The sequence below is a fragment of the Erpetoichthys calabaricus genome, chromosome 10, assembly GCF_900747795.2.
Source record: "Erpetoichthys calabaricus chromosome 10, fErpCal1.3, whole genome shotgun sequence".
Classification (NCBI taxonomy): domain Eukaryota; kingdom Metazoa; phylum Chordata; class Cladistia; order Polypteriformes; family Polypteridae; genus Erpetoichthys; species Erpetoichthys calabaricus.
Window position 1 is genome coordinate 41,024,718 of NC_041403.2, and position 14,822 is coordinate 41,039,539.

Genomic DNA, 14,822 nt, shown 5'->3' on the forward strand with positions numbered 1-14,822 from the left:
TATAGAATAAAGAATGTTATGGTGTGAATCATGTGTTTTATTATCAAAGATAGTTCTTCATTTATGATCATGACGTGCTTCTTACTTCATACATTTTTGTATGAGTGTTAAATTTAAAAGCCTGCAATAACCTCATAATAAATAATATCCTCTATAATCAAATGCTTAATTTATCCCATACAGCTGCATGACTTGAAATTTTGTGTATCAGGATTATTATTTCTAAGGAGAAAGCAGTCACCTCTAGTGTGCTACAGACCACATATTTGAAAAAGAAACAGTGTTAACTACACTCATAACTACTAGAATAGCAACTGTCATTGTCTCTGAATAATGAGATGAGCCAATGAAAGACTTGGGGTAAGGTTATAGATTTAGGCTTGCTGCTTTTAATATATAGCATTACTAAAAATGTTTTCTATAAATATATTAAAGCATTTTAATAGAGCTAGAACTAATTTCCCCATACAGAGCACGATTATTGAGTGCACACCCCATTATTGTTACTGCCTGCTTGTAGACTCAGAATCTCTTGTATCACAAAATTAAGATACAAAGTCCTGATTTTAGTAGACCTTTTGGAAGAAGTAACCCCCCAACATCCCTCCATACAAGTTCACTTCATACCTTAAAATGTTAAAGGTGAAAATGATTTTGGCAATAATTTCTCCTAATTTGACTCTTATATCCCATCATTTTCCATTATTTACTTAAAGGAATATTTAGATTGTTTTGTCTTATATAGTGTTTTATATAGCGTATATAATGAATGGTAACATACACATCTGCATGTTTTTTGTAGCTTATTTTTTGTAGAGTTTATTTGTACACTCTATTATATTACAGCATAGTGTGCATCGTTTAGGTCAGTAGTGCTACATAAACTCTGGTTTAGACAAGGATATTGATGTCCTTTTTGGTCATATCCATCCTACAACATTCACTTCTTAAAAAAGCTGATACACAGCTGGTACAATTTGTTTTTTTCAGGTGACACCAGAGTTGTTAAGAATGTCAATATGAGACCTTAGTTCCATAATTTATGAATAGGTTCTTTTTAAAGAATTTCTAAAAAGCTGAAGTTGCACACATTTTCAACAGAACAAAAATGTGATATGAATGAAATTTGTTAGATGAACCCTGCTTGGTAGCCTTCAAATGTACATGGTTCTACCTTTTTCACTTTTATCCTTTTTCAAAAGACTTCAAATGTATAAAGCTGATCGCTCTTTCAATGGATATGTATTTTTTAACCACCTAAATCATTCCTTTTCCTTCCTTTAGGGTCCTCCAGGTCCATCTGGTGAAGCTGGCCCCCCAGGCCCTCCTGGAAAGAGAGTGAGTAGATGTGTTGATTTATTTATCTGCACAGGTTTCTTTAGGTGGTGGACTGGGATGGTGCACATTGAGTTGAATGTGAGGATTATAGTTTATTGTCAATATGAGGACAAAACTCAGACTACTAACGAACATCTTCTTGACCTGTTAAGTTATGTTCATGTGTTATTTTCGATTTTCACAGATGAAAGCCAAAGTATGTCCATGTTTTCATGAAACAGAAAAAGCAGACTTTTTGGAAATGCCCCCAATATTAGGGTGGCTGACCCGTTTCAATATGAGATCTGTGTCTTGTACAGTATGTATAAAAACATTGATAGAGTCATCTGGGCAATACTGTCACATGTACAGAGTACAGTGAACTCTTACTTGCATGGACTAATCAACATGCAACATGACGCCATTCTCTGGTGATGTGAGTATTACTACCTTAACAAATCCAGAAGATTCCAAATCCCCTGGTTTCTGGATTACAGTACAAAACACATCTAGGAAACAATCAAATTCTGAAAGAAAGTTCTGTGATGCAGTCGGGGCCAGATCTGCCATCCAAGTGACTTGGGTGCATATGATGAAGCTCTTGTATATAAAATCTAACTTACTTTAAAGACAGTGCTAGGATTCCTGTTTCTCCAGTTCAAAGATTTTCTTTTTTTTGGGGGGGGGGGGGGGGGGGAGGTTGAGTTTTAAATTTTGTACCTTAATGCCTGCTGGAAGCTCATTCGTTGCCATAGAAACACATTGAGGAAATATAGAAGAGAGCCGATGTTTTCAAAAGCTTTCATCCATCTACTGTATAAAAAAGATATTTTGTATTATTTTTAAGTTTTTCAGGCTGCAGTAATGGCAAGACAGTGAATCATTTTCATGTCTTTTGTTAGATCCTATACATAAGAGTGCGCACTAATTTAACAAAAAAATAGGCTTTTAGTGCCAGGCTCTTTTATTACATGAAAACTGAAATTAAATGGGATTAAATATAATTAGGGTTTAGTATAGTAATCTTCCACAAAAGAGCAATGGTTTCCAGTGATACAAACCAACCCTTCTCCGCACCAGTCCTTGCACTTATAATCACAGAGGTGGAGAGATGTAAGAAGGCTAAAGAAAGAAATAATTATTCTTTCTTGCTACGTTTGTGTTCCTGGAGTACTGACACCAACAAGTTGATGTTATCTCCCAGAGCTTCAAGGAGTTTCGAATGAGGAACAGTGTACACATTTTACATTTGTGTGCTTTATCATATCCATAAAGCCAATTAATCCATACTCTGTCAAAAATGTATTTTGAGAGCTGTTTTATGTTTCAGACCATCTGGTGTCACAGACTGTCTCCCTAAATAACAGCTTTCCAGTGTTTTAGACCAGGGGTGGGCAAAGTCATTCCTGGAGGGCCGCAGTGGCTGCAGATTTTTGTTCCAACCCAGTTGCTTAATTAGAAAACAATCCTTGCCAATAATTTAATTTCATAGCTTATTAGTGCTTTAACTCTGCTATGTCAAGTCATTCTCATATCGTAGATTTTTTTTCCATTCTAAGGATATCATTCAAATACTTGGGTAATTCTCAATCCTTCACTTTTTTCTCTTCTCTTTCTTTCCAAGTATTTAATTAAACCAAATATTGCACGAGAAATACACACAGGTGTAAAGGGTAACAAGCAAAATGGATAACTGCTGGTTTCTTTTGTCATTTGCATCTTATTGCTAATAAGGAGCAATTAAAAACCGAGAATGCTGCTGTTTAAGACTTAAAAAAGCAATAAGGGTTCAAAATCTTAATGAGGGAGATAACTAAAATGAAGCAGAAGTGTTTCTAGAGCAATAAGTGCTTCTTATTAAGCAATTGGGTTGGAACAAAAACCTGCAGCCACTGCGGCCCTCCAGGAATAACTTTGTCCACCCCTGTTTTAGACTATCTTCAAAATGCCTACAAACTTACTCAACTACACTATGTTATATTTATAACTGACGTCACCATCAAATCAACCTGTAAAGCCTATATAGCTCACGCTAAAACACACCTGATGAAATATATATGATCTAAATCTGGGGTGTCCAAGTCCAATCCTGGAGGGTCACAGTGGCTCCAGGTTTTCTTTCTAACCATTTTCTTAATCAGTGACCAGTTTATGCACCTAATTAATTTCTTTTGCCCAAATTTTAATTGACATGTTAGTTAATTCTCAGACCCATCAATAGTTTCTTTTTTCCTTAATCAGCCGTTAAACAATAATGAGAAACAAAACGAGCTGACACGTGACCAACTAATCATACAATATCTGAAAATAAAGAAAGGTGAAGGTCTCAGCAGTAATAATCTGTTCAGGTCTATGAGATTTTGAAAAAGGAAATCAACAGTTTTGGAAATGTCTGCTGTGGGAGAATGAGAGCACCAACAAGCCATGGAATTAAATAACAGGTTTAATTAACAACAAGAATCAACTTCTAATTAAGGACCTGGTTGTAGTGAAATTGGTTGGAGTTTGAGGCCTCAGCTTAGTTGCTCATCTGTTGGCTTACTTCGTATCTCATTTTTGTTTGGTTGCCATGTAAGGAGGAAAGAATCAATTCAGAAGACCGAGTCATAAAAAGGAAGTCAATTAAGACTGAATAAGAAAGTTGAAGGAAAGAAAACTGGCAGCCTCTGAGGTTCTTCAGGATTGGAGTTGGACGCCCCGGTCTAAATGTTGTGTCTCTAACTTTCTTATTTTTTCTTTATCATGGTAATAACCTTTAACTGTTTTGTCAGTACTGAAGACCTGCATGTGCAGTTAATTGGTGACTCTGAATTGGACCTGTGGTAGTAATTATGGGTAGATTTGAGGATTCCCTGTGATGGCCTGGCACTCACTCAACATGGTTCTTGCCTTGCACTCAATGTTTCTGTGACAGGCTTTAATTCCATGACCCTAAACTGGTTTCTGGTTCAAAATCAGACGAATAGGTGGAAACTGAAATACTTATACAAAAAGCAGTAGGTTAAAATAAATTGCTGTAGCACTATTCATGTCCTGCTTTGAATGTAAGGCAAGGTAACTGAATGGCAAAAAAAGTACTTCTATTATTATTTTTCTTTAATACAATAAACCACATCATTAAATAAGCGTCAGTTCCATTAAGCAAATAGCTTTAGATTGCTCTTTTAAATGCTCCAGTTCAGAGGATATTTAATTGACTTTGCCCATTTTGAAAGAGCTGGCAATACCGATTTGTGGTCCCTCTGTAATGCCTTGAATAATAATCATACTGAGTGCATATTATATTTCACATTTAGAACTTTGAAGCTATTTATATGTTGTGCAGAAAAATCAAGACATTGTTGGTGGTCCCTTTTAGCAAGCGAAATTGCATTTATGGAGCTCTGCAGGACTGCACCAGTCAAGATATGCAGTGGCATATATGGTTGATCTAAATGTTAAGCAAAAGTCAAATTTGTAAGCATTAACAGGTTTTTGTGCTACAAATATATAAAAAAATAACAATGACACCTAAAACTAAGTTTCTTTCATCAATTGCAATGATATACATGACTTGATTTATTGCTGCGCCTTAAACTCCTTGTTGAAACCTGACATGCTGTTTGATCCATCCCGTAATGTTGATTGGTTTGAACAGAATTCATTATCAAAGATGCAACATAATTTACAAGCTGATCATTGAGCTAGTGCTGCTGCAGAGTTCAGCATGTTTAAAAGGTGAAATACAGAGCATATAAAAAGTATTCACTACGTTTTATTATTATTCGACATTGAGTCAGTGGATTTGATTTGAACACTGATCGGCAAAACAAGACTCCTTAATGTCAAAGTGAAATGAGATCTCTGCAAAGTGGTCTAAATGTATCAAAAATATAAAACACAACATAAGGATACTTCACCCACTTGAAGTAACTATTTAGCAAATGCACCTTTGGCAGCCATGACAGCCTTGTGTCTGTGTGGACAGGTCTCCCTCCATCAACTTTGCACATCTGGATACTGCAATTTCCCCTCATTCTCTCTTTCAAAATTGCTTAGGTAGTCAGGTTGTATGGGGATGGTGAGTGAACAAATCCAGCTACAAATTCTCAATTGGACTGAGATCTGGTCTCTGACTCGGCCATTCCAGAATATTAACGTTGTTGTTTTTAAGCCATTTCTTTGTAGCTTTGTCTTTATGCTTGAGGTTGTTGTCTTGTTGGAAAACATATCTTCTCCCAAGGTGCAGGATTCTCGCTGATTGCCTCAGGTTTTCCTCCAGTATTTTACTATGTTGGTCTGCATTCATTTTACCCTGTACCATCCCAAGTCTTCCAGGGCTGACTGCAGACATGCATCTCCACAACATGATGCTGCCACCACCTTGCTTCATGCAGGAGATGATGTGTTTTAAAAATGTGCAGTTAGGCTTATACCAAGCATGCTGTTTTTTTCTGATGGCCAAAAAGTACAGTTTTGGTCTCATCAGAACGTGGAATCTTCTTACAACCGATTTCAGAGTCTCCCTTGTGCCTTCTGGCAAGCTCCTGTGTGTTGTTTTTTTTTTATCAATGGCTTTCTCTTTGCCACTGTCCTATAAGCTGAAACACACAAAGCACCCAGAAACAGTTGCTGTCTGCACAGTCTCTCCAGTCTCATACAATGTAACCTGTAACTCATAGTTCTCATAGGTGTCTTGGTGGCCTATCTGACTTGTCTTCATCTTGTATGGTTACTCTGTCTTTGTGAACTTTGTTAACATTCTGTTAATGATAGTTGTAACTGGATTCTAAAGGATATTCCGTGACTTGTATATATTCTTATCCATATCCCCTAACTTGTGCTTTCAGTCACCTTTTCACCGAGTTGCTTGGAATGTTCTTCATTTTTGTAGATTAGACCACCATACCGACTCACAATAGGTTGGACCTTCCTGATAAGGTCCATTTACACTGCAGTCAACTGAAACCTCAGACAAATGAACTCCATTGAACTAATGCTTTGATTTCTAAAACAGATTGACTGCACCAGAGGTGATTTACGTGTATCATATTAAAGGGAGGAATACTTATGAGATCAATTATTTTGTGATTTAATGTAGACCACTTTACAGAGTGGTCTGTTTTCACTCATCTCAAAGAAACCAAATTAAATCCACTGTGATTTGGTGATTGGTGACTCTAAATCGGCCAGGTGTGTATTGGCTCCCGCAATGGACCAAGTGCTACCGCGGTTTGGTATTGACACTTGGTGACCATATAATAGAGTGAGGAAAATGACGGAATTAATACATGTTTGTCAGCCTACTTTATATAAAATAAGGCAAAACAATTCTTTTTTTTTAATTTAGACTGTAGCATTATTAGCATTTTCTATCACTGTTTACCTATAATAAATTAATTATGTTATATGAATGCATGTGTTGTGCATAGTTAGTTATTTGTATTTGTAAAACCAAGCCTAAAACACCTAACTGGCATATGTGACGCTTTCCCTTTTGTATTTATAATAATTGAAGGTGAATAACTGTCTTGAAACAAAAACGTTCACTTAAATGAGGATCAACAGAGACCTGCCATTTGGATACCTTAAAAAGTACTCATATTCACTTTATCAGAAATGGATACAAAAAATGTTACTTATTTTTCTAGTTGGAACAGTGTCCTGAAATGCATACTAGACTAGTTATGGTGATGCTGTAAAACGTTACATAAATTCATAAATTGCCTAATATAAAAAAACATGGAGCTTTGAAAAAGAAATGAGTCTTAGGTTGAGGTTATAACTCCACCTCTTGCAACTGAAAGTTGTGATATTTTCTTTTTTCTCACTTACTATAAAGACTGGTATCCTTATCCACGTTTTCTTTTTGTCATCTTCTTCAAGCTTTAATGGGTCATTGCATTGAGTTAAATGGGCATAAACACATCCCAGAGCCAAAGAGAAACAGTGAGAGAAGCTGCTGATGGGTTTCTGCTGGATATTAAATCTATGAATGAAATTGAAAATGTGCTAAAAAGGCAAAGACTGGGTCCCAAACTCATTTACTTCACTCAAGTAGAACAAGCTTTCGCATGGCACTTAAAGATAGATCCTTAATAGAATATTGATCTAAGAAAGCTGAATGACAGCAATGTGAAAACAATGGCATAATGCAATTATCTCTTAAAGAATCAAGGAAAATGAAGCTGTCATCTTCATTGGACGTGCTTGGTCACATCCTCGTAAGAAGCACATTTCTTGGAAACTATCGTTATGTTGCTTCTAAGAAGATATTTCATTTTTATAGCTTGTCATTTTCAGGCAATACTTTTTACTTATATTATTATTTTTGTAAAGGGAAAATTGCTAAACAGAGATCCAAAAGGGCATTCACTGAACAAATAATAGAACAGTGTCAAGTAGATGCTAAGTACTCAAAATTCATTTGTTAACAAGACAGAAATCTAAACCCAGGATCCACCCTATCTCAATTTCTTATACATCCTTTATTGAGTTTTCTGGCATTTTCATTCAAAGATGTGTTTGACCTTATCCAATTCACAGTTACGTGTAACTTTTCTGTATTAACAACACTGTGCCATTTACTTTAACTAGAAGACTCACTGAATAGCTCATCTCTGACTTTTTGTGTGAGCTCTTTCTTTCCCTTACTGCTGGGGTCTCAGAGTGCTTAGAAACCATATCGACTCTCCTACCACCAGAGCACAATTTCCTCTTAATCACGCCTATATACAGTGGATTTAGAATGTACTCTTCACTTTTTGCAATGTTGGAGCCTTGTACTAAAATCATTTAAGCAGAGATAGATAGATAGATAGATAGATAGATAGATAGATAGATAGATAGATAGATAGATAGATAGATAGATAGATAGATAGATAGATAGATAGATAGATAGATACTTTATTAATCCCAAGGGGAAATTCACATACTCCAGCAGCAGCATACTAATAAAAAACAATATTAAATTAAAGATTGATAACAATGCAGTTATACAGACAGACAATAACTTTATATAATGTTAACGTTTACCCCCCCGGGTGGAATTGAAGAGTTGCATAGTGTGGGGGAGGAACGATCTCCTCAGTCTGTCAGTGGAGCAGGAAAGTGACAGCAGTCTGTCGCTATAACTGTTCCTCTGTCTGGAGATGATACTGTTCAGTGGATGCAGTGGATTCTCCATAATTGATAGCAGCCTGCTCAGCGCCCGTCGCTCTGCCATGGATGTCAAACTGTCCAACTCCATGCCTACAATAGAGCCTGCCTTCCTCACCAGTTTGTCCAGTCGTGAGGCGTCTTTCTTCTTTATGCTGCCTCCCCAGCACACCACCGCATAGGAGAGTGCACTCATCACAACCGTCTGATAGAACATCTGCAGCATCTTATTGCAGATGTTGAAGGACACCAGCCTTCTAAGGAAGTATAGTCAGCTCTGTCCTTTCTTACACAGAGCATCAGTATTGGCAGTCCAGTCCAATTTATCATCCAGCTGCACTCCCAGGTATTTAGAGGTCTGCACCCTCTGCACACAGTCACCTCTGATGATCATGGGGTCCATGAGGGGCCTGGGCCTCCTACAATCCACCACCAGCTGTGGTGACTTTGTGGCTAAAGATATTCACTGGTATCTGGAAGGTTGTCAGTTCAAATCACATTACTACCAGAAGGGATCCTAGTCCTTGGGGAAATCCCTTAGCCTGAAAATTGCTCCAAGGGCACTATACAATGGCTAACCATGTGCTCTAACCCCCAATGGACATTAGAAATGACAGTTTCCTATGAGGATTGACACAGAACATCAAAACGAACATTTTTTTCAGCTCATCAAGCAACACACAATGCCCCAGAATGACAAAGTAAAAACATAATTTTAGAAATGTTTATAAATTTATTAAAAATAAAAAATGAAACTCAGACTCTTTCCTCGGTACTTTGTTGAAGCTCCTTTGACAGCAATTATAGCCCGGAGTCTTCTTACATCTGATGTGACAAACCTTGCACACCTGGATTTGGGAATTTTCTGTCTCTGCTGATCCTTTTAAACTCTGTCAGGTTTAATGGAGACTGCTGGTGGACAGCTATTTTCAAGTGTCTCCAGAGATTTTCCATATAATATAATATAATTGGTTATATTGACATGAGAGTATCATGTCTCATGATTGTTGTATTCTCCTAATGAAGACAAAAAAGTGATATAGATGTGTACTATATGATGTACAGTTTTGAAGAAAAATGAGAGTTGCGTGAAAACTTTGCATGAAAACATCACATGAAAATGTTGCATGATTTCGGTAATATTTTTATATACTGTATAGAGAGTATAATTACGTTATAGTAAATCTAAACCGTAAAGCCTTGTGAGTTGCATCCATGTTTTCTGTTTTATCAGGTTGTTTCCCAGCCCTCTCGTTCTCATTTATATATTTTCTTAGATGGCAATTCTCATTTTTGCAGATATAATTGTGTGTGTTGGGAGAAGCATGGAGATAATTATATGTAGACCTACTATCTAGCTGTTAACATGCAATTCTTTCTTTCTAAACATCTGCCATCTCGATGATCAAGATTGAGCAGAATTTAATAATAGCATACTTTAGTTAAATTAGATTTTTAGCATGATTATAAGAGTGGTTTGTTATGTCTGATTTGGTTGCTGATGTCATCTACTGCCCTTCTTTCAAAAATTTTTGTTATCCTATAATGCAGTTGTTTTAGCTTTTGAAAACACAGAGTTAACACATTAAAGATTAAAACAAAGATGAATAATAGAGAAATACCACATGAAGCTAAATAGAAAAAAAATACAGGTCTAGCACATCTGTGGCTTTCTGACTTGGCATCCAAGGAAACAACATTTCCTTTCTATTTCCTTTGATTGGAGAATCGGCATTCGGAAATGTGCCTTATTTATCTTCTTCATCATTCACATCAGAAATGGAATAGGACTGACAGTCAAGCTGATGAGATTTCAGCTTTTATGTATTTCCATTTTTGCACTGTTAACCAGTAGAGGAAAGAGGCCAAGCTTTGACAGGCGTTCCTTCATAATAAGAACATGCATGTTAAAGTAGCAAGGAACCAAGTAGGGGTCACAAAGTTTTAAATGGAAACCATCTTATAGAAGACAAACTCACCCTGTCAGGATCACAAATATCAAAATCTTGCTTTGCCAGAAGGAACAAAATATATTTGTTTCAACAACTTCAGTTTCTAGGTTGCACAACAATATGCCAATAGTATCACTGTCTCAGTGCCATTGGAGTCTTTTCAGTCATAACTGTGATTACATGTTTTCATTTTCTGCAACATGAGTTTACTTTTATACCAGGGTTTAAAGTCCTTTCAATAGCTTAAATAACCACTTGCCATCTGGATGTCTCTTATTGCTATTACTAATTGATGACAAACGTTTCTTTCAGAAGAAGAAGAACAATGCTAACCAATGGCCTTAATATTTGATTTCAAGTCTGGTAGTTATAAGATCACAATTTTGCAAACTAAGATTGAAAAACATATTTGGCCAGCTTAAGCTATTTAAGGCCAAAAAGAGAGGTTTATTCATGTATTGTATGTTTCCATACTAGATATCATACTGTTTAGCTCTCTCCACTAAAACAACAGTGACCAAAGAAAATGATTTAAAAAGAAAATGACAAAAGTATTTTTAGGGTAATAAGCTGAAAGCTGAGTCAAAACAATAAGCACAGCTAAAGGCGTGTCACAGAAGTAAACTTTCTTCAAATATTTTGAGGAAAAACTTCAATTCATATGATGGTCTTAAGTCAAAGATAGGTAATTTATGATTTATTTAAATACACAAGAAAAGATTCTCTAGCAGAGTTCACCTTTCCTTGTTGCAAGGTTTATGTGGAATTTCAGTGTGGTGCTTGTCTTTAAAATAAGGAAGGTTTTCTGGAATCAAAACCCAGTTATGTCACAGACCTACATACCCGATACAACCTGACAAACCAAAAAATACGTCTCAGATTGTTTAAACTGGAAGGGTCTAGCTCCTTCAGTCTCCCCCATAGATCATAATCACAGTATTAAAACTGGCTTAGTCTCTGACCTTTTTTCAAGCTGTTACGAATTTTGTGTAATATGGAGGGAAGCTGCAAACAGTAATCCAGATGAGGCCTCACTGGTATGTCATATAAATAAGCATAATTTATATTGATTCATATTCTAACCTCCAAATATATTCACCTCTAAATATGAGATCATAGTCCTCAGTAGGAAAAAGGTGGAATGTCCTCTCCAAGTGGAAGGTGAGTTACTGCCTCAAGTGGAGGAGCTTAAGTACCTCGGGTACTTGTTCACGAGTGAGGAGAAAAGGGATGGTGACATCAAGAGATGGAGAAGGGAGTTGTGTGCAGTTATGCGGTGGGCATAATGGTCTGTAATGGTGAAAAATGAGCTGAGTTAGAAAGTGAAGGTCTCAATGTACCAGTCAATTGATGTCCCTACCCTCACCTGTGGTCTTGAGCTTGAGCCGAGAGGACCTTACTTTGCAGAGTAGCTGGGCTCTCCCTTAAAGATAGGCAGAGAAGCATAGACCTCTGGGAGAGGCTTGGAGTAGAGCCACTGACATTCCGCATTGAGAGGAGCCAATTCAGGTGGTTCAGGCCTCTGATATGGATGCCTCCCTGTGGAGCTTTTCCAGGCACAACCAGCTGGGAATGCCTTGAGATCCCACAGTGGCAAGTGTGGATGGGAAAAGGGACGTATGGTCGTCACTGTTAAGACTATTGTCCCCACAACCTGGTTTTGAAAAAGAAGTGGAAAATGAATGAATAAATGAATTCTACACATTGTGGTCTTTAATCAAGCATCCTATTAGCTTTCTAAATTGCCTCTGTACATGGTCTACATGTAGATAGAGACAAGTTCATCATGACTCCTACAGTAGCTCCTTCTCATAAATTGTGCTGTTAAGTTTCATACCTCCCATTTTTACTTCTTATGTCTTACTCTTTACATTTTCTTTGATTAAATGTCATCTGTCAAATCTGCCCAAGCCTGTATATTTCTTGATCTATCTGTAATGAATCGGGCAATTCTAGATAATTTGCCATTGCACCTAACTTGGTCTCATCTGCATTTAGCCAGCTTTTTACTTTTGTTTCTATCTAGATCATATATCATATTTAAATTGAAAAGAGCATCAGGCCTAGCACTGACCTCTGAGGAACACCACTGTTAATCTCATAATGTTGTTTGCACCATAGCCCTTTGTTCCTGGTGTTTAAGCCAATGCTTCATATAAGTGATAACTTTAGATTTTGAAGAAGAGTTACATTGAAAGTGATTCAAATGAGTATGTCAATCTAATCTAAAAGCCAGACATGACATACGGTAATGTTTACTATACGGAGAGCATGCAGCATCTTTTACCAGAGTTATTGCTTTTAATCTTTCAAAACAAGAGACAAAGCCTTTTGTTTGGCTGTGCTGTCTGACAGGATCAGAAGAATTTTTTTTTCTCATCAGTTTCGACCAGATTTTTTTCACACATTTCATCTTACATTAAATCCCACAGATTCTCACATTATTTTAGCATTAAGAGCACACTGCTCAGGCTCCAGCAGGTGTATAAATGGTTCAGAGTTCATTCAAGTTTATGTTTGTATTATAATATTAATTGCTACTGCAGCAGATGAACATATTGTTTTCAGTGTTACATTTACTTGATTTAGTTTAAACAAAACACTACAAGAAATTATAAAGACCGATGCTATAATTATCTCAAACAAATTGTAATATCTGAATGTATAGATTTGATTGAAGGTTTATCCACCATAAGCCTAAATACTGTACTGTAAGATTTAGCATTCCTTTATTTTTCTTAAACCCTCTCTTTGAAATCTCATACGTTATTTTACATACAGTAAATGCCATAAATAAATTATGCCTTCCCAATTCACTCCCATAAACATACATAAAGATGAGCTCTCATAATCACTTAGTATTTTTCATACATTTTTGATAATGAAAGCATAGTCACTTAATGTATTTACTTTTTTAACCAATTCATAATTTATTAAATGACTCATTGACAAAATTTAAAAGAGATCCATTTTCTTTCCCTACACTGATTTCTACATTAAATCTGAACAATTCGTTCTACCCTTTTTCTATTTCTCTAGTTTGAAGCGTTAATATTGAAAGCTTGAAATATAATTTTTGGAAAGATTGTAAATTGTCGTTTTGACAAGGAACACCTTTAAAGAGCCAACAGAGTTCAATAAACTCACAATTTGAAAAATATGTTTTAAGGCTTCCTGCTTTATGGTAACATATCACCCTATTTCTGACTAAAAGTATGAATAATCTTCTTGATTGCAACCTGACTTCATTTACTTTTCATTCTTCTCAAGTGAAACTTCAACTCATTAGAACTGTTGAGAAATGTTATGTAACACTGTTATATATTCCAAGATATACTACTCACTACTCCCCCCACCCCATTTTTTTTTTTCAATTGGGCAATTTATTTTATTTTCTAATATATTTTTACAAAATTGCCCTCATTTCCTTATCTGAAGTTTTTACTTTACTGGAAAGATATAACAAAAGAAAATAGTGATCATTTATACATATTAAACATTCTACTAATTGTGGGTTTAGTAAATATCAGCTGCTGATTTTAGTGGTATGGTTAAGGATGGAACTGTAAGGTATCTTGGAAAAATGTTGGGGAGCCACCCTGGTCATTCCTGTTTAATTCCTGTGCAAAACAAAAGCAAAAATAACAAAAACAAGGTGCTATGTGCACCAATACAAGAAGGTTGTTCAAAAGCAAGAAACCTGTCAGGCGTGGTTAATATTGGAAGGGAGTTACATCCTGCTGTGCTTTCATTTTAAAAGTGACTGCCTCCTTATGGCAGCTGCGGGATTTTTAGGCGGGGGACTAGAAGGGGCGGGGTCCTTTGCCATCACTGGGCGTCTTCTCTGTACTGCAGAGGGAACAAAAGAGGAGGTCAGAGTCAGCATCCCCTCTCAACCCGGGGTGGTAGTACATACCTCAGATGAGCCTGGAGAGTGACCCACAGATGCAAAAGCGTGAGAGGAGCTACATGTAAAGACAACAGTAGTTTTTAGGATTTAGAAGAAGTTGGCAATGTCTTCAACTGGTCCTTTATTAAACGAGCGGTGACATTTCAGCCAGTGCTTTCAACTAAAAACTCATAGACTCTAGCATCTCTTCAATGAATATGAAAATAATTGCATTGCTGTATGTATATAAAGTAGTTCAGAATAGTGTTTCATGAAACAAAAACAGGTATGAAGTTATTTTTTAATTTATTGTGCCAAAAATATTTAATTAAAAATGGGTTAAATAGACTTTACATTTTGCATTCTTAATTTTATGGAACAAAAGAGAAGATTGTTTTACAAATCATGGCTTACCTAACCTGCTGACTTTCCTTGTTTTTCCATTACAGTTTCATTTCAGAAGTTTTACTTTTTAATGAGGATATTTTTTTTTATCTGGTAAATAAAGCCTGAATGACTGAAAACCA

At 36.3% G+C, this 14,822-nt stretch overlaps 1 protein-coding gene across 4 annotated transcripts in view; it reads left to right on the top strand.

Moving 5' to 3' along the window:
- col11a1a (collagen, type XI, alpha 1a) overlaps window positions 1-14,822 on the top strand; it is a 290,480-nt gene that overhangs the window by 242,420 nt on the left and 33,238 nt on the right. For all 4 annotated transcript variants that reach the window (XM_051933206.1, XM_051933207.1, XM_028811103.2 and 1 more), the window contains one exon: window positions 1,285-1,338. In XM_051933206.1, the coding sequence (XP_051789166.1) occupies window positions 1,285-1,338 (54 nt within the window). The remainder of the gene's footprint in view (window positions 1-1,284; window positions 1,339-14,822) is intronic.